This window comes from Ceratotherium simum, chromosome 21, assembly GCF_057802395.1.
Source record: "Ceratotherium simum simum isolate JZ-2026a chromosome 21, ASM5780239v1, whole genome shotgun sequence".
NCBI lineage: Eukaryota > Metazoa > Chordata > Mammalia > Perissodactyla > Rhinocerotidae > Ceratotherium > Ceratotherium simum.
The window spans coordinates 14,420,596-14,440,467 of record NC_141920.1 but is presented as its reverse complement, the minus strand read 5'-3'; the positions used below and the strand labels follow the sequence as shown (position 1 = coordinate 14,440,467).

The window sequence follows — 19,872 nt, the reverse complement described above, 5'->3', positions numbered from 1 at the left end:
CCGCACTGTTCATGCAAAACAAAAGTCACACAGACAACCACCAAAACCACAGTGAACCCTCGACAGCACCCACGACAGCACCCTCGCTCCCCAGCCTGAAGGGGAACAGCAATACGCAAAGGATCTGAACGCATTTCTAGAAAGAAGGATGTGGACCATGGTTGGAGCTGAGTGGAGGGCAGAGATAGGAACAATAAACATAGTCACAGCAACAGCTGACACATCTGCACGCTCACTGTGCCAGGCAGTGACCCGAGGGCGTCCTGCACTCGTTCAAGTAACCCTTACAACAGCCACGGAAGGGAAGTGCTGCTCTGTGTCCCCATTTCAGAGACGGGAAAACCAAGGACCCGAGAGGTTAACTTGCCCGTCGCCGACAAGTACTGAGCTCTTACCCCGTGCCAGGCACCACACGTGCATTTTCTCACTGAAATCTCACACACCCTGCAAGGGAGGTTTTTTTCATCTCTCTCATACGGATGAGGAAACTGAGGCCCAAAGAGTCATTCTGTCAGGGTCACGTGGCCAGTAAGAGTCGTGTGGAGATTTGATCCCAGGCCAAGCTGACTTCTAAGCGGGGATGTTTATCCTTCATGGAAGATGCAGTTTTGAGATGAACTGTGGAGCGGAGAAGGAACACGGGTCAGCAGAGTTGATGGAAGGAAAGAGTCCTTCGTAAGAAACTAGGTTAACCTGGAGGCTTTGGCAGAAGGTGTCCCTGGCCTGATTCAGGAGGGGCCAGGCAGGCAGGGGGGCCGGAGGGGAGCATTTCCACACTGCCAGAGCTCTGGGAAGGATCTTTCTGGAGGGACTCAGAAGTGGCTGGAATCTGGGCAGGCCGTGGCTGTGCGCCTGACACACAGGCCTGATTGCTCAACCTCTGATTTACGGTTCTGCAGGAGCTATCAGGCAGAAGAATATTTCACCGTGTCAGCGCCGAGCAGCTCTCCAAGGCGTCCTGCCCAACTGGCCATTAATGCAACGCAGCCCACGGCCTCTTGAGTGCTCTTCAGATAAGTTAAACATTTAGACAACACAAGAAAGATGGCCTGGGTTTCCCTCCCGGGGAGCAGGCCCCTCTCTGGCTAGTCCAGAGGCAGCATTAAGCAATCTCACTTTAAAAACATACCTGCCTCGGAGGAGAAGTGGCCAGGGAGTCCATCTGGGCTCTGACGAGAGTCATTTTTCTAAAGCAAATTTGTCAACAATTTCCTTTCTGCATTCATGTCTCCAGGCAGCCAAGGACAAAAAGTAATGGGATGGGACCACAGCAGGGCAGGCGGGGAAAACCCCGGCTGTCACCAGCTTAATCAGAACGGGATCAATGGGTATTTGTCACTGAGCTTGTTGTTCAGAAATGAGCAACGGTGAGAATACTAAGTATCAAAGCCTGTGGGCTGCAAGTGAAGGATGATCCAGACAGCCACGTACATCCTTAAATTACATTTACTAGAAAATCGAGAAAATTAATAAGAACTGGTCATTGAAAAGACTAAGGTAGATGAGCCTTTGGCAAGCATGAACAAGAAAAAAAAAAAAACGAGAAGAAGAGATCAGTAAACAGCATCCAGAATGAAGCATGGACATTACTACAAATTCAGGAGAGATTCATATTTTTTTTTACTAATGAGAATACCGTGTACAGTATTATACCAATGAACTTGAAAACCTAGATGAAACTGGCACTTTTCAGGGAGATATAAATTACAAAATTAACCCAAGGGGAAATTTAAAAGCAAATAAAATAAACCAATGACTATGAGAAATTGAAATGGTAGTTAAGGATGTACATCCAAAAAAAGGCACCAGGTCCGGCTGGTTTTAAACAAGAGCTCCACCAAACATCCAAGGAAAGGATAAATCCTATCCCGCACAGACTACCAAGCAAAGAAGAAGATGAGACGCTCCCCCACACCTTTTATGAGACAAGCATCACCCTGAAACTAAATCTGGACTTTGAGCACGTAACAAATGGACAGATGGCAGCCATGGCTGATGAGAGGCAGGACGCTCCTGCAGTCCTGTAGATACCTTCACCCGTGCTCCGGGACTGTGTCAGTTCCATCTGGGCCCTGTCTGAGCTTTAGTTTCAGGCCCCTGGCGAAAGAGCGGTCTGGACTATAATTGGTACCATTTATTAGGCCTGCCACAGGCCTTGTAACACACCTGCAAGTAGGTGCATTAACCACGTTTCATAATTTAAAAAAACACTGAAACTTTGTTGCCTGAGAGGGCTCAGAAACAATGACACCGCTTGTAGCAACAAGCACGCTCAGCACCCAGCTCTTGGTTTCTAATCCTATTTTCCAGTAAAAGGAACCAGGGCTCCTTGGAGAAATGGCTGATTCTAGGGCCGGGGCAGGGAAGACACGTGGTAAAGCATGGAGTATCTTATAGTACCAGATAGTAAGGAGGCACTCAACAAACCCCACGGTGACGGGTATGTCGAGGGGACACAGGAGCTCATTGGAAGAGTCTCCAATGGCCAAAGCTGGGATAATTTGAGTACTGAAATAAAGAGCATAGTACTGGAGTCTAAGTATAAAAGAAGTACCTGTGAGTCCATCCTGATACAGATGACTGATTGAAGAAATGAGTAAGTGGGAAAGAACAGACAAATTCTCCCATACAGAAAAATTCGAATAATTTACGCAGATTCTCCATCCTAACTGTGAGCTTTGCGTAGTGACTCCCTTCCAGAGAATGCAGTATGGAAAGTGGGGAAAGAGTAACTTTACAGGGAGAGACCTGACAAACACCACCTGAGCGAGGTGATCCAGGTCAGTGTCCACAGTGATGTCGTGTTGATGGTGTGGACCTTTGACCTGATGTGACGAGAAGGGCACTTTACCTCCGTGGTCTTCCTCACCAAAACCCATAACCCCAGTCTAACCACGAGAAGAACGTCAGACAAATCCCAGCTGAGAGACGTTCTGGGAAATACCTGCCCACTACTCCTGTGAACGGACAACAAAACCAAGGAAAGTCAGAAACTATCACAGCCCAGAGGAACCAAAGGGACAAGACGACAAAATGTAACCTGGGACCCTGGATGGGACCCTGGGAGAGAAAAAGGGCATTAGTGGAAAAACTAAAGAAACCTGAATAAAGAATTACATTCATTAATAATAATATAGCAACGTTTGTTTATTAGTTGTGACAAATGTACCATACAAATATAAGATGTTAACATAAGGGAAACTGGGTGTGGTGTATGGAAACTCTCTATACTATACTCACAACTTTTCTGTAAATCTAAAACTATTCTAAAATTAAAAATTAATTTAAAAAAAACAAAACTGAAGACACAAAGGTGTTAAGCAAGTTACCCAATATCGCACACCCAGAAAGCGGCAGGGCTGGGACTGGAGCCCAGGGAGGGGCATTTGAACACCAACTGCAACATCTAGGACGTGATCTGAGGTCTCTCCCCAGTTCCCTTCTGCTCTCGTTCCCTGAGACACATTAATGCATAGCATCCTGATGTGTCCACGGAGTTTGGACTGAGGAATCCAGTTTCCTGCCTTGCTCCTAATTACCTCATCAGCAGAGTTGACCATCCATGAGCCTCTCTCAATGGTGAACTCAATTCAATTTGACCATTACTGTACCCGGCACAGAGTTTGGGCCAACAGAATTCAAAATAGTAATAATATCAATAATTATGGCAAATGTGCATGTGGCATTTTCTCTGGGTGAGGGACTTTTCAAAGTGCTTTACCTGTATTGATTCATTCAATCCGTACAACACCCCCTGCGGTAGGTACTGTTCAGTCGCTCAGTTACAGATGAGGAAGCCAAGGCTCGACAAGATTCAATACCTTCTCCAAGGTCATTCAGTTACTAAGTAGCAGAGCCAGCACTTGAACCCAGGACCCAGAGTCTGTGCTTTCAACTGCTGTACTCTCTGACCTTGCAAAAATCAGCAAAAAATGGGCTCTACCTTCAGAGCGTTTCCCAATTTCGTGGATGAAAGAAGAAATTGACCATTATATCAGGCCTCGGTTAGTCCTAGATGCCCCACAAAGTGGGGAAACAGAGACAGAAGCCATTTGTCCTGATTCGAGGTGGAGTTAGGGCAGTTTTTACAGGACATGACGTCAACAGAGCCTTTGCAGGCTTTTGACAGATGGAAAGAGAAGGGAAAGGCATTCAAAGCAGAAGGAACAGCAGTTGCAAAGGCCCTGCAGCAGGAGCATGCAGGTTGTTGAAGGAACAGCGGGAGCTGCTGTCTCTGCAGTGCAGTGAGGAGGGGAGGGGAGGTTGGGGGAAGGGGCGATGAGTGGGGGGTGCAGACGTGTGGGGCTGGGGTCTTTGTGAGGACTGTGCTTTTACTCGGAGGGAGGTGAGAGCCACTGTGGGGTTTTGAGCAGGAGAAGGACAGGATCTGACTTAGATTCCAGGATTTCTCTGGCTGCTGGGTGGAGACGAGGCTGGGAGGATGGGGGCAGGCAAGGCAGGAAGCAGGGAGAGGGAGGAGGTGACTGCAGTAGTCTGAGTCGGGGATCAGAAAACTTCTATAAAGAGCCAGATAGTAAATATTTTAGGCTCTGTGGGTCATACTGTCTCTGTCTCAACTACTTAGTTCTCCCCTTGTAGCCCAAAAGCAGCTGTAGACAGTACATCAATGAATGAACATGGCTGTGTTCCAATAAAACTTTATTTACACAAACAGGTGGTAGACCGGATTTGGCCCACAGGTTATAGTTTGCTGACCCCTGATCTAGGATGGAGATAATGATGGCTTGGACCATGGTGGGAGCAGTGGAGGAGGTGAGACTAGTCAGATTGTGGATGTATATTGAAGGGAGAGCCAGCAGGATTCGCTGATGGATTGGTTGTGGGATGTGAGGGAATGCAAGGAGTCAGGGACGACTCTGAGACACATGCAGGGTCCAGGCTGGTGTCGGGCGCATAGTAGGTGATCAGTACATACGTGTATTGAATCAGCGGTTCAGGATTTCATGTGCGTTTACCTCATCTTTTCCAGTGACATGTAAGTTCCTTGAGAGCAAGAGCCAGATTTAGTCCTTGAAACCTCCCCTCTGTTGACCCATGCGTTATCTGATGTGGTTCTGGGCCTGTAGTAAGTGTTTTTATAAATAGTCTTTGGGTGGATGGATCTTTGCGAGCACAGGCTCCAGAGGCAGACGGACGGCCTCCTGGGTTTCTCCTCTCCCTCACCGTGTAGCCTTGGGCATTATGTTAGTTTCCTGGGGCTGCCATAACAAAGAACCACAGACTGGGTGGCTAAACAGTGGAAACTTACTGTCTTACAGTTCTTGAGACCAAAAGTCCAAGATCAAGGTGTCTGCAGGGCTGGTCCCCTCTGAGGGCTGTGAGGGAGAATCTGTTCCATCCTCTCTCTCCAAGCTTCTGGTGCTCTCAGACCTTCTTCACCCTGTCTCTGTCCTCATGGACACATGGTGTTCTCCCCTTGTGCACATCTGTCTCTGTGTCCAAATTTCCCCTTTCTATAAGGACATCAGTCATATTGGATTAGGGCCCACCCTAATGACCTCATCTTAACTTGATCATCTGCAAAGGCCCTATTTCCAAGTCACATCCACAGGAGAGGTACTGGGGGTTATGACTTCCAACATCTTTTAGGGGACACGATGCAGCCCATACCAGGCCTTTTCCTGCACTTCTCCTGCCTCATTTTCTCCTCCATCAGATGGGATGACAATGGTATCCCCCTTAATGTATGTAAAGTGCTAAGCACAGCCCCAGCACGTTGGGAGCAAATAAATGTTAGCCTCTGTCCTCCAGTGTTAGAGCCTCCCCAGTGAGATATTTTCAATTAACTTATTTTCAAAAGCAATACATATACACATCATCTTTGTAAAAAAAGAAAAAAAAAAAGAAAGAAAGCATTTCAATTAGTTTAAAGCCTCTTTTGACCACTAACCCAACCCCAGCGCCTTCCCAGATGGAACTGCTGTTTCCAGTCAGATGTGTGAGCTTCCAGATCTTTCTTCCTCCACTTATGTATATGCATGTATCCATATAAAATATCTTGTTTCCTTTTTAATGGGTTTTTATAAATGTATACATGATATGGTACTGGATGTATCATTCTCCAGCCTGCTTTTTGCACACTATAGGTGGCCTTGGAAATATTTCCATGTGCTAACATAAAAATCGACCTCGTTCTCCTGAACCACTGAGAAGGACTGCCCTAAATGGATATACCACATTTCATTTAGCTGTGATCCCATCGAAGGAACTTTCGGTCTTTTCTTGCTGGGATGATGGACACCCTTGCCCAAGGCTCTTTGCAGGTGTTTCTCTGGGTCAGAAAGTGTAAATTCCTTGAGGCCAGGTTTGCGCTGGGGCCCATGGACACCCTTCCTCTGTCCTCGGTCCTGCTCGGATCCCCCAGGATAGTCACACAGACCCAGGAGAGGCCAGAAGGCCCCTGGGCTGTGAAAAGCCGGCGTCCTGTGCCTTAGAGGCCTGCCCCCCCGTGCAGCAGAGTTGAGGGGCATAGGATCCTCCTCCCCAGGAGCTCGGTCCCCTCCTCGTGTCCTCTGCGTTGTCCCGCTCCCCATCGCCGGCTCAGTGGGTAACCCGAGCCGGGTCAGCTGGTGGAGTATGAGGTAGCGTCTAGCAGAGCGTCACGGTATTTTATTAAGTCCGAAATGTGATCGCTACTGTTGTCACAGTTTAGCGCCCCCAACAATCCCCTTGCAAATGAGAATACCAGGGCCTCCCCACATACCTTTCCCCTGACACCAGGGGAAGCACAGGAGCCCTGCCCAGGGACCTGAGCCTGTGTGACCCCCGGAGCGGCTTTCGAGCTTGAGGGAAGGACTGGGGGGCAGAGGGACGTGTTTTTCCAATTTCAGGCAAAGTAATGGACTGGGGAGAAATCTGCTATTAATTTTGTTTTCTCTGTGCCTGAGTCTGTAAGGGCAGCGTTGGCTTTTGAATACAGTTGTCATCAGCATGTCGGGATTGCTGGTCCCATCTCTAAGGTGGCCGTGGATCAGATGTCTCCAACTCAGGTGCCCACGGGGGCCACGTAACCCGGCGATGTAAAGTGAGGAAAACCCCGTAGGCACTGTGAACGACTGGAAATGGAGATCGAGGCTAAGGATTCTCGGGATAGAAGAATGCAAGCCCTCTATTGCCAGAGCGTGTAAATCCTCAAAATAGCTGAAAATCTGGAGAGACGGAGAAAGAGAGAGAACAAGAAGAGAGAGGAGGGAGAGAGAGAGATTCCCTGAGTTTACGTATTAGATATTGTTCCAGAAACTTTTTTAAGCACAGTGTGGGTTAAACGAGATATGTCTCCAGACCAGCTTGCAACCCTTCCCTAATTGAACTTATCAACGTAGAAGCGAAGTTGTCAACCTAGTTCCTTTATCCCTCTAGAGCAATGATGGAAATACATGCACCATCCAATATGGTGGCCACTGGCTACATTTGGCTATAGAGCACTTGAAATAGGCCTAAAGAACTGAATTTTTTATTCTGTTTTATTTTAGTTAATTTAAATGTAACTATAAATAACCACATGTGGCCAATCACTACTGTATTAGCGTGACTACAGAATCTTTACATTGGGGGCGCACCTTCATGCTCGACTGCTTTAGGAAAGGGCACTCCAGCTTGGGGAGGGGGATCAGGTATACCTGAAACCCCCCCAAGCGTCTATGAGAATCCTGGGTACGTGGAAAGAAAGGAAATATGGAACAACAGCAGAAGAGGTTTAGGTGTAAGCCAGATATCTACTGACTCAGGAGTGGTCACTCAGTGTCCCCCCAGTTTTTTTTCCAGCGTTCTCCGAAGAGTTTTTCAACTGGGGTCACCATTTAGCATCCGCCATGTTCTTTGCCATCTGCTCCGACGCCCATGTGCCCATGGCTGACCCCTGGGGAACCATTTGGTGGGACTTCCCTGCTGCCATCACCATCCAGGCCCATCAGAGCACACCACTGCCCATGCCCAGGCACTGTCCCCAGCTCACAGCCGTGCGAGGTCCTGTGCAGCGGGGGAAGGGTGGCTCCCGGACTCTGAGTCGTACTTTGTCACTGCCACAGAGCTGTGGGCCAGAGTGTGCCGGGGACTCTGGAAGCAAACTTAACCTTCCAGCAGACCCCTTTCCAATCCAAAGCCCCTTCAGGGACCAGCGGCCACACCACTCCTTCTCCCTGGTTCCAGCCTCGACCCCCAAAAAGCAGTCCAGGCGGTCCCTAAATGCCACTATCCCCACCCCCACATCTCCATGACAACAAAGTTACCTCTATATATCTTTTTTTTTTTTTTTTGGTGAAGAGGATTGGCCCTGAGCTAACATCTGTTTCCAGTCCTTCTCTTTTGCTGAGGAAGATTGGCTCTGAGCTAACATCGGTGCCCATCTTCCTCTATTTTATATGTGGGACACCACCACAGCATGGCTTGATGAGCAGTGTGTCAGTCCACACCCGGGATCTGAATCCGCGAACCCCGGGCCACCAAAGTGGAGCATGCAAACTTAACCACTACACCACCAGGCCAGTCCTATATATCTTTAAAAAATTAATGAGAGAAGGAGCCATCATCCCCCAGCAAAGCTCCTGTTCTTAAAGATAAATTTAAGCCTCTTCTTGTGTAAAAAGAGATCTGCTCAAAATGTTGAAAACACTATTTTTTTTCCAGCTTCCAGCCTCCCGTGAGGGGTCAGGAGATGTTACAACCAATTTTTTTCTCAGAGGTGAAGGTCAGAGTTCCGTGTGCCTCTTCTCTCCCCAGTAGTCTTTGCGAGGAGATATCCGCCTCCTGAAATTACCTTGCAACCAAAATGTGAACGTTTATAAATCTTAACACAGTAATAAAAACTAACATTTATGTAGCGCCTACTGTGTGCCGGGTGTATGCTAGATGTTCTCAGTGCAGCATCTCACTTCTCACATCAGCCCTCTGCGGTGGGTTCTGTTATTATCTCCATTTACCAATCTGACCTCTGAGGTTCAGGGTGGTTATGCCACTTACTCGAGGTCACACAGCTGGGAAGTGGTTGCACCTAGGATCCAAACCCAGGTGGTCAGATTCCAGAGCTCTAGCAGCACCACGGGGGCTGGCACAGCACACTCACAATTCTTGCCCTATCAACCTATCATCCAAATGTACTTCAGGATGGAGATGGAATTGACAGGGTTGGTGTGTATTTCGTGTAGCTGCCATTGAGGGTGTCGCATCACTCTTGACTCTTGGTTTCAGAGTGACTGAAGTCCAGCTCCACTAGCTTAAACTGGAAAGTCCGTGTATTAGTTTCCTGTTGCTGCTGTAACAGATGACCACACACTTGGTGGCTTAAAACAACACGAGTGTGTTCTCTTACAGTTCTGGAGGTCAGAAGTCCAAAACCAGTTTCACTGGGCTGATGATGTTGGCAGAGCTGGTTTCTTCTGGAGGCTCTGAGGGGAGCATCTGTTTCTTCGCCTTTTTTGGCTTCTAGTGGCTACCTGTATTTCTTGGCTTGTGGCCTCTTCCTCCGTCTTCACTCCAGTCCCCTTCTCCTGTCTATCATCAGATATCCTGCTGCCTCTTACTTATGAGGACCCTTGTGATTACATTTAGGGCCCACCTGGATAATCCAGGATAATCTCCCCGTCTCAGGACCTTTAATTTAATCACATCTGCAGAGTCCCTTTTGCTATATAAGGTTCGGGGGATTAGGATGTGGACATTTGTAGGGGGCTGTTATTCAGCCAACCACAGTCAAGGTGGCCTAGTTTCAGCTGTGGTGGGATCCAGGGGATCAAATAGTGTGATCAGGGCCTCATCGCTCTCTCCAGCTCTCAGACCTGCTTTCCTCCAGCGGCTCCAGGCTTAATCCTGCCATCCAGCAGCCCCAGTGGAAGGAGAGCGCCTCCTTCCCAGAAGTCCCAGCCAACGTCCCAGGGCTGGTTCTCATGGGTCCGGCTTAGACCACATGCTCATCTCTGAAGCAATCACTGTGGCCAGAGGGATCCTGGGTCTCTCTGATTGGTTGAGGGACCAACTCAGACCAACCAATCTGAGTCATGTGCCCACCTTTGTCATCCCCTCCCCTCGGTCTTAACTCACGTGTGTTAAGATGTTTCCCCAAAGAGAACTGAGAGATGTGTGGGTTGTAGAAAGCAGGATGGCATTGGAGTCTGTTGAATGGGAAGCCCTTGGAATGGTGCCTGGCACATAGTGTGCTCAATAAATGATGATCACAGATCATGGACACAGAGGGGCCTTGGGGAGGGGCTATCTCCAGCTCATACTTGGAGCATGCAAGGTTCACTAAGCGGCTGAAGGCAGAAGAGCATTCCGAGGCGAGGAAACACCTTGAATGAGGCGAAGGCTTCCACCGTGTGGCCGGGGTGACCAGATGTACCTGGGGCGGAGGGCGAGGGCTCCGTTTTGTGCCTGTCCTCCCAGTGTAATATTAATAGCAGCCCCCTTTACTTGCAAAACTAACTTGGTTTGCATGATAAATGATATGGTCACCCCCCACCTTATAGCCAACCTGCTCATTTATAAGGAAACCAAAGGCAAAAGAGGGGATGAGACTTAACCCAAGGTCATTTCACCGTTGGTGGCAAAGCTCAGACTGGAATTCAAAACTTCTGACTCCCAGTCCAGTGCTCCTTCCCCCCGCAGCATATGAAACCAACTGTTAAAGCCTGCATCAGATTAACCAGTCCCGTTTTTCCGTTTTTCTCTTCTTGCCAAATTCTCCATAGGATTGTGACCAGATCCATGTCGACGATGTCTCATCTGATGACAATGGGCAAGATTTAAGGTAGGACTTTGGGGAGTCAAAAATGCCCCTTTTGATTGGTTATTGAGCTCGCCTTTCACTAGGAGGTTGGAGAAGAAGGGCGGGCTGGTTATCAGGACGAGACGTACCAGCCTCCAGCCAGAACTGGGATGTGTGTTTCTCTGAACTCAAAACTCACAACCCGCCCCCACCCCACCCTGCAGCCTCTTCCACATCACCTCATATCACTGAGGCTGAGATTTCCACAAATTCTCTGTGACTCGGCTTATGTTTCTCTCTCTATGGGTTTTTTCCTGCTTACTAAAGTAATACATGTATATTGTAAAAAATTCAAACACCACTTCTGATCTTGCCTCCCAGAATCACCACCATTAAGAGTTTGGTTTATCTTCTTCAAAGGTTTGATTGCATTTATTAGCACATATATATTGTTTAATATAAAAGTTGGTATAGTTGATACTCAAAAAAATATTTCTTGAATGAACAAGTGGTATGTCTGGCTTCTAGAGGAGAACACTCTTGGGACATGGATTCTGGAAATAAGGTACCCAACTGCTCAAAAGGAGACAGCTGTCAGAGGAATGTGGCTGGAATGTTCCGAGCCTGCCCCTGGGGAAACTTTATAAAAACGGAACCATAATTAATCGGTGTTTATCCAAATTATCACAGTTCAACACCTCCAGGCCCATCAAAAATATTAGAACAGATGATGTTTTGCTTATGGGGCCAGTCATCGTAACTCCGTTTAGTGTTTGCTTCCTGGGTGTGTCTTCCAGCTTACTCCAGGAAAGAAATCTAAGTTCTGTCACCGAGCCTGCAAGTCTTTTCACAGCCCAGCGCAATTAGAAGTGATAGGTGGACAGGCGCCTGCTTCATTTTAATTAGCCATTCCAAAAATCCCTTCTGTCACCAGGACCGGCAAGGAGCAAGCCTTCAGGGCCAGACAGGATCTCTCAATTTATGGAGTAAATAAAACTCAGATCAAGGTTAATTATGCCCTTTCCATGAAGTCATCGCTGGGAACCACTCTCCCTTTCAAGGCAATGAGCAACCAGGGTTCCGTTTTTGTGAAGTCTCCCCTGTAACTGGCTGACTTGGAATTCAGAGCAATGTTCCTCTGAATCCTGCCTCAGGCTGAGCTGTTTGGTACCTCACGTCAAAAATCTACAATCCAATAGGAGTGTCTTTTACCCCTACAAACCAAATTCCTCATTTGTTCATTCAAGAAATATCTACTGAGTCCCTGCTGTGTGCTAGGCATCCAGTGCCCCTTGTTTTGTTTTTTTTTCTGTTAACAGTAAAAACCAACCTTGGTAACGCCCTTATTTTGTGCCATGCCCTGTTCCAGATGCTTCACGTGGATTAACTCATTGCATCTTCACAGGAACCCTAGGAAATAGATGCTCTTATCATCACCCCCATTTTACAGTTGGGGAATGGGAGCACAGAGAGGTTAAGTAACCTGCCCAACCTCACACAGCAGGCAAGAGGAGGAGGCAGGATTCATGGACGCCCTTCCCTGCCCTCCGCCTCTTGGCAGAACATCCCGGCACTCCCCGAGGCATCCTCTGAGTTTATAGTCAGTGTTCTTTTTTAAGAATCAATTATCTAGCCTTTCTGCACTGCCCAGAGAGGGATCCATGGGTTCCCCATTGTAACTCAAAGGGAACCTTTCACGATGTCCGGAGCCCTTGATGTCCTGCAGATGAAGGAGGAGGATGTCCTCACGTTCCTTGCAACAGGAACCCAGTTAGGTGGCACCAATCTTGACTTCCAAATGGAACAGAACATCTACGAAAGGGAAAGTGTTGGCATCTACATCATAAATCTGAAGGAACCTGGGAGAAGCTTCTGCTGGCAGCTTGTGCCTTTGTTGCCCTTGAAAACCCGGCTGATGTCACTGTCACATCCTCCAGGAATACTGGCCAGTGAGCTGTGCTGGAGTTGGCTGCCCCTGGAGCCAGTCCTATTGCTGGCCGCGTCGCTTCTGGAACCTTCACTAACCAGCTCCAGGCGGCCTTCCAGGAGCCACAACTTCTGGTGGTTACTGATCCCAGGGCTGACCCCCAGCCTCTCACAGAGGCTGTTATGTTAACCTGCCTGCATTGCTCTGTGTAACAGACTCTGCTCTGTGCCACGTGGGCGCTGCCATCCTGCAACAAGGGAGCTCAGTCGGTGGGTCTGATGTGGTGGGTCCTGGCCCGGGACGTTTTGCACACAGCTTCCGTGAACACCCACGGGAGGTCATGCCTGGTCTCTGCTTCTGCAGACACCCTGAAGAGATCAGAAGGGACGAGCAGGCCCCTGCTGCAGGGGCTGTGACCGAGGAGGGATTTCCAGGTGGATGGACTGCTGCAGCTCTCAAATTTACTGCTCTCCACCTGAAGTCGCAGAGCGGCCTGGAGGCGCGCAGGTGCCCTCGGCGCCGTCCAGCAGCTCCCACTGAGGACCGCAGGGCCCAGCCCACCACTGATGACTGGCCCACGGCTCCCACTGCTCAGGCCACCGGATGGGCAGGAACCACCGCTGAGTGGTCCTAAGCTGTCTTCCACAGACGCCTAAACAGAAAACGAAAATGTTTCATTTTCTTGATGGAAGATAAACAGTTTCTAAAAAAAAAAAAAGAAAGAAAGAATAAATTATCTAGCAAGATGGGAACCTTTGCAGTAAAGAGGAAGGACCCCGTGGCAATTAAAAGTGTGGGTTCTGGAAACAAGGGGCTGTGATGGGATAAGGTCATATAGCCGCTTTCTCATTGGGTTAAGAATGTGCTGGAAAAGTGCCCAGCACAGTGAGTCCTTGGTAAATGGCTGTCATACCCCTGTGATTCCATGTTGTCCTCTCTTTTACCAATTGGGTATATTTCACTCATCTTTAGCCCGTGGTCACCACCACCACCCAAGGTGGGGGTGGGGGCGCTGAGAAGGAAAAAGCAGCAACGTGTCTGTGTAATAAACCCATTGACATCTTTCGTGGGAAAGGGGAAGTTTTTGTGCAAACAAGTTATTAGAACAGTCATATCGTATTCTCCTTGGGTCTTTTTAAATTTGGGTAATTCAGTAAAGAGCAGAGAAGAAACTATAATGATTCATATTCCCCCCATCTCGAACTAACCACTTTCTGGCATTACGAACATTACTTGCTTCCAGTTTTATACGCACTCACACAAATGTCTGTGAAAAATGACACAGGTGCCTGTGTGTGTTAGGGAGTGTGTGTGTGTGTGTTTACATGGACACACGGGTAAGAATTTAAAGACATCTAAAGAACAATTTCTGTGACTGTCCACACAACCTGCTCTGGAAGGAACAGCAGGGTCTACATCTGAGGCCTTTGGGATTGATTCACTGGGGCCAGTGTCTTCCTGGCCCGTCTGCCCCAGGGAGCCCCCAGGGTGAAATTTGCTGTTGACTGAGACATGGCCCAAGGCCTGTCTGTGGCTCCTGTAGGGTGCTTGTCACCACACAGCCTCTTCCTGGGAGGAGTCGCACATCCAGGCAGGAGGCCTGGCCTGCTCAGCGTGAGGCTGAGCCCCAGACACAGATGGTGGGTGACGGCAGCACGCCACATCCGCACATCGCACGCCCACAGGGAGGATGACCCGGCGCTCCACACTTCTCAGGCTCCCTTTTATTGTAAACTGTAGCTACTTAAGATATAATTTTCGAGTGCTGTTTCATTCCTGTTGCGTCACGTCATTGTAAAAAATAAAACGTCTCTCTTTTTCCACTCTTAAACTTGTCCTAGAAAATCCAGAAACACCAAGTAGTACAAAGAGAAAAAACTCAGCGAAACCCACACCCTGAGGAGGCCACAGAACCATGCTGACCTGTCTCCTTCCAGTCTCCTTCTCCCTGAAGAGACTTTCATTTGGAGGCTTTTCGCAGACTGGACACACACCCCTTGTTACGATCTGGTTTTCCCTGTGACCTTACAGCCTGGGCGTTACTCCCTGATTTTGCAAACCTTCCCCAAAGCTGATCGAGGGACAGAGAAAGGCGTTCTCTGGAGGGCTGGGCTTTTCATCCTCACACTGGAGTTGCTGTCGGTGGCGAATCACACTCTCCCCTTCTGGTTCCCAGCTGTCATTTTGTCACTAACTTTGTGTGACACTCTGACTCATCCCCCGTCCGCGTGTAGAACTTCGTAGCCCAGCGTGCTTCAGTCAGGGTGGCAGGTTATCCAAAGCACTGGCAATCAACTCTGCCTAACTTAACAAATAAGAAAATCCAAATCGAGAATTTCTGTGGAAAGATGTGGGGTTGCTCACAGAATGGGAAGAGAGGGTCAGCAGCCCGGCCTTGAGGTGACATGAACCAGGGCAGATTCGGGGATCAAAGTAGCAGGGACTAATAACATTTTCTTCTGGACTCTTCTGTCAGGAGGAACCAACTCCATCCATTTTTAGGAGTTCCCTTCCAGCTTCAAATTCTAAAGAGAGAGAGAGTCTTCTTAGCTTGGGCACTGCATGCAGAGGACAGGAATAGATCCCCCCACCCCCCGCCAAAAAAAACAGAGATGCTATTTGATACCAAAAGAAAGAAAAATGGATGCTGATTAGGCGAGAGCAAAAGATGCCACCGTTCTTTGGGAAGCCAATAAAAGCTGTGGTCCTGCTCCTCCCCGAACACACATACACACAGCACCTTGCACGCTGGGGGGTTCATGGGTGCCCTACGCCCCATCCGTGATCCCGCAGGGCCTGTGGTCTCCTGGTGAAGAGCCCCCACCTCCCCACTTTAACCCTGTCTCTTCTCCCTCCCCCGCCCCTCCCTCTCCCCAGCACGTACAACTTCTCCGCTGATGGCTTCCACAGTTCGGCCCCGGGAGCCAACCTGTGCCTGGGCTCCGGCGTCCACGGCGGCGTGGACTGGATGAGGAAGCTGGCCTTCCGCTACCGGCGGGTGAAGGAGATGTACAACACCTACAAGAACAACGTGGGTGGTGAGTGGGCCGGGAAGAGGGCCGGCCGCGGTGCTCAGGGCCTGCCTGTGCTCAGGCCGCACCCCTGCACCAAGGGGCATTCCTCAAGGATGGACGCTGTCACTTACGTCGCCCCTGCTCTGTGCCAGGCACGCTTCTGAGAGGTTGATAAATGCTGGCTCACTCAGCGTGACCCTCATGATGCCCTCGGGAAGAGGGCACTGTTTATCATCCTCATTGGAGGGGGTGGAAGCTAAGGGGTGGATGAAGCATCTTGCCCGAGATTCCACAGCCCACACACAGTGGGGTGGGCGTGGGGGTTGACCTCCCCCATGCTCTGAGTCACCCCCAGTGGTTCTCAAAGTGTGGTCCTCCGCCAGCAGCAGCAGCAGCACCTGGAGACTTAGAAATGCAGGTTCTCAGGCCCCCAGGCCACTGAGTCAGAGTCTGCATTTTTAACAAGACCCCCAGGTGGTCTGCAGAAGCGTTAAAGTTGAAGACGCCCGGGAGTCACCACTTCTCGAACTTGGCTCCTGTTGGAACCACCTGAGGCCTCTCTGATTCTGGTTTTCTTAGTCTGGCCGCGGCCTGGGCATCGGGATTCATAGGGTGCCCTGGGTGGCTCTAGTGTGCACCCGGGTGAAAGCCGCCGGCTTGGGTGGCAGGAGAGCCAAACAAGAAGTCTGGAAGGGGCTGGAGGCAAGGTTGGCCCGCAACGGCCAGGCCCTGGATCTATTTCTGGAATTCTCTAGGCTGGTGGTTCTCAACAGGACGAGACACTGCTTCTCCCCCAGAGGCGTTTGGGGGTGTTTTTGATTGTCACAATCTCTGGAGCAGCTGCTGGCCCGTAAAGGGAAAAGGTCTGAGTGGGCGGCTGAGAGTGTCTGCCATGTACACCTCGGCCCCAAACGCTGCCAGGGCTCTCTCCCCACCCCAGAAAGAGTCGAGTCCCAGGAAGAATTGAGGGTCTCAACCTGGACAGAACCCACTTCCAGCCCTAACTGCCACCCTCTAGCTCTCTCTCAGAGCCTCAGTTTCTAAGCCTATGAAATGAGGATAAAAATGATTCTGCTCCCCGGGGTAACAAGAGGTTTGTAGTTAATGCACAGGAAAGGCAGACTCCGTGCCTGGTCTGTGGCTGGCACCCAATAAATGGTGACATTCATCACTAGTTCCTTTCAGTGTTGCTTGGCTGTCTTTCGGGTTCCCTTGTGTCTTCTGCTTTCCCCGGACAGACCATCAGTTCTTCAGGACGGATTTTCTGTCTTGTCTGTGGCTATGGTCCTAATGCAGTCCTCGCGTAGCTAATGTTTATTGCACACTTACTCTCTGCTGGGCTCTGTTATGAGGTCTCTTCATCTAATAGCTTATTTGCTCTTCACAGCATCCCTATAAGGTAAGTGCTTTTACCATCCGTATTGTAGGAAGGTGGAAACGGAGATCAGAGAGGTTAAGTAACCTGCCCAGCATCACACAGCCCAGGCGGCAGAACCATGGTGGTATCCCAGGCCACCACTCCACCACCTCTGCCTACACTCCATGGCCTCCACATCCCAGTCTGTTGACTGCAGGAGTGAAGCAGAGAGCTTCAGGGTCGGCCCTGCTTGCTCACCGCCCCTATGCAGAGAGAGGACGGGAGCAGTGTGCTTGGAGTCAGGGAGACAGGGATGGACTCAGCCCACTGGGGCCATCTGCTCCCCATCCAGGTTAAGCCCCAGGAAATGCCCAGGGCTTCTGTCAGGCGCTGTTGCTTTCTCACAAGCTGAGAGGAAATTACCCGGTATGTCAGCAGGCGGGAGCTGGCAGCTGGCCGGAGGCTGGTGGGCAGCCCCCCACCTCCCCGTTGTAGCTTCTGCGTGCTACCCCCGTCCCCCTGCTGTTTGTGCATCACAGAGCTAGCCTGGTGAGGGCTGCGGCCTCCAACCTGGGGGTCACCCCAGACCCCAGGATTCCGAGAGTTCTAGAAGGTTGCTCGGAAGAAAGACATCCGCAAGATACAGGATAAAGAGAGAAAACACCCAGGAGGCAGTGGTTGGGTTCAGAGGCCTTTACCTGACTTCACATCTCCCTCTGCCATGTCCTGTGTAACCCTGAGCAGGTCACTGGACCTCTCTGTGCCTCGGTTTCCTCAAGTGTAAAGTGGGAATAATGCTGCTGCCCATCTCACAGGATAATGGGAATTAACACATGGACGGCGCTTGGAGCAGTGTCTACTGCATAGTAAGCGCTTCTTAAACGTTGCCGTTGTGATCGGGGGACGGTGGGACCCGGCCTGGAGGAAAACCCGGAGGGTAGGCAGCGAGCCGACTGTAGCTTGAAGCAAACTTCCTACAGGTGCAGAGTAGGAGTGGTTGACCAGCTAGCTACATGGCAGCACGCATGGGAAAGCCTGTTGTAAACTGTAAAGTGCCCTTGTGAGTTTGTGGTGTTGTTAAGGGTCCCAGCTAAGGGGCTGTGGGGAAGGTGCAGAGAGAAGGGAGAACCAGAGGCCGCCTGCTCTCAGTTTATGGAGTAATGAGAAGACGGGACGTGTAGCGATAAGAGATCCATTCATTAATTCATGTGTCCATCATCAAGGACCTACTCTGTGGATACAGCAGTGAACACGAGGTCCCCGCCCTCAAGGAGTTTAGATTCAATATGTGGAGGAGACAGACATAAACCAGTGCACAAATAACTTCAAATTCTGAATTCACTCATTTCAGAGAGTGAGAAGACCCACAAAGGAAATACAAGAGAGGGATGTAGCAGAGAGAGCCTGGGGGTCAGGGCTACTGTGTAGAGGGGACCACAAAGGACATCTCTCAGGAAGGGATATTTGAACTTACTTCCAAATGGTGGTAACAAGATGCATGGTGTTGAGGGCTGACCAAACCAATACAGGCAGAGAGGGAGTAAATCAGTTACGGTTATATGAGACAACAAAGAATAACAATGCCTGAAGCCAAATAGAAATGCATTTCTTTCTCATATACAAGACCTGCAGGAAATCCAGAGCTGGCAAAGCACTTCAGTGTTTGGAGCCCAGGTTCCTTCTATCCTGTTGCTCTGCCATGTTCAGTCCCTGGCTTCTGCCTCACAGTCCAAAGTGGCTGCTCTAGCTCCAGCCATAATATTCCAAACAGCAGGAAGGAGGAAGAAAGCAAATAAGGATAGGCCTCCTCTCTTTGAGGACAATTCCTAGAGGTCACACACGACACTTCCACTTCTCAATGGCCAAAGATTTAGTCCCATGACCACACCAGCCGTGATGAATATGGAGGAAGGGAGCCTTTTAGCCTGGCAGCCATGCACTCACCTAAATCAAGGTTCTTATTACCTAATTACCTTATTACCTAGTTCTTCTCTAATGAGAAGATTTTTGATATTTTTATTAATTACTAAAGAGAAAAATGGATAGTGTCATCTGATATGAAACCTCAAGGTGCAGTAGCTAGACTCCCCTTCCCTTAACGCTACATGCCCAGATCTTTTTTTTTTTTTTTTTGGTGAGGAAGATTAGCCCTGAGCTAACATCTGTTGCTAATCCTCCTCTTTTTTCTGAGCAAGATTGGCACTAGGCTAACATCCATGCCCATCTTCTTCTACATGTGGGACGCCTGCCACAGCATGGCTTGATAAGTGGTGCGTAGGTCCGCGCCTGGGATCCGAACCTGCGAACCCCGGGCCGCCGAAGCGGAGCGTGCGAACTTAACCACTATACGCCGCCAGGCCAGCCCCCAGACCTTTTCAAAATGATAGTGACTACATCTTTATTTCCTTTGTCCATAGGCTTGATAGGGGCTCCCAAAAGAGAGACCTGGCTACAGCTCAGAGCTGAGCTGGAAGCTCTGACCGACCTCTGGCTGACCCACTCTCTGAAGGCACTAAACCTCATCAATTCCAGGTAAGTGGGAACCCTCATTTTCCTTTGTGCCCCTAAACTTTCTTCCATTTGAGGTGGCGTCTCCTGCATTTCCACACTTGAGTGAATTGGACTCTCCAGATTCTCACTTGCACACTTTCCGGAGATTTGATAAGCTGAGGTGTGCAAGGCACCATGGACACCTTGTGCCATAGCTGAGAAGTTAGCCGCAGAGACTTATCAGGGTCCAGCAGAGCTGAAGACCTTTGTACATAGGTCCGTCTTGTCCCATCCACTCGCGCCCACAACACCCAGCACTCACAGTGTCACCCTCGGGAAACCATTTCCTATGATGTCATGGACC

General features: G+C 49.6%; 1 protein-coding gene and 1 pseudogene across 2 annotated transcripts in view; both read left to right on the top strand.

Annotated features, from left to right (window-relative positions):
* The window catches only part of EYA2 (EYA transcriptional coactivator and phosphatase 2), a 178,391-nt gene that overhangs the window by 144,694 nt on the left and 13,825 nt on the right, over positions 1-19,872 (top strand). The window contains exons 10-12 of one of the 2 annotated variants that reach the window (XM_087444873.1): positions 10,704-10,762; positions 15,525-15,685; positions 19,436-19,550. In XM_087444873.1, the coding sequence (XP_087300999.1) occupies positions 10,704-10,762; positions 15,525-15,685; positions 19,436-19,550 (335 nt within the window). The remainder of the gene's footprint in view (positions 1-10,703; positions 10,763-15,524; positions 15,686-19,435; positions 19,551-19,872) is intronic. The other variant, XM_087444874.1, reaches the window with a different exon arrangement.
* Positions 12,420-13,281, top strand: LOC147914203 (small ribosomal subunit protein uS2 pseudogene; annotated as a pseudogene).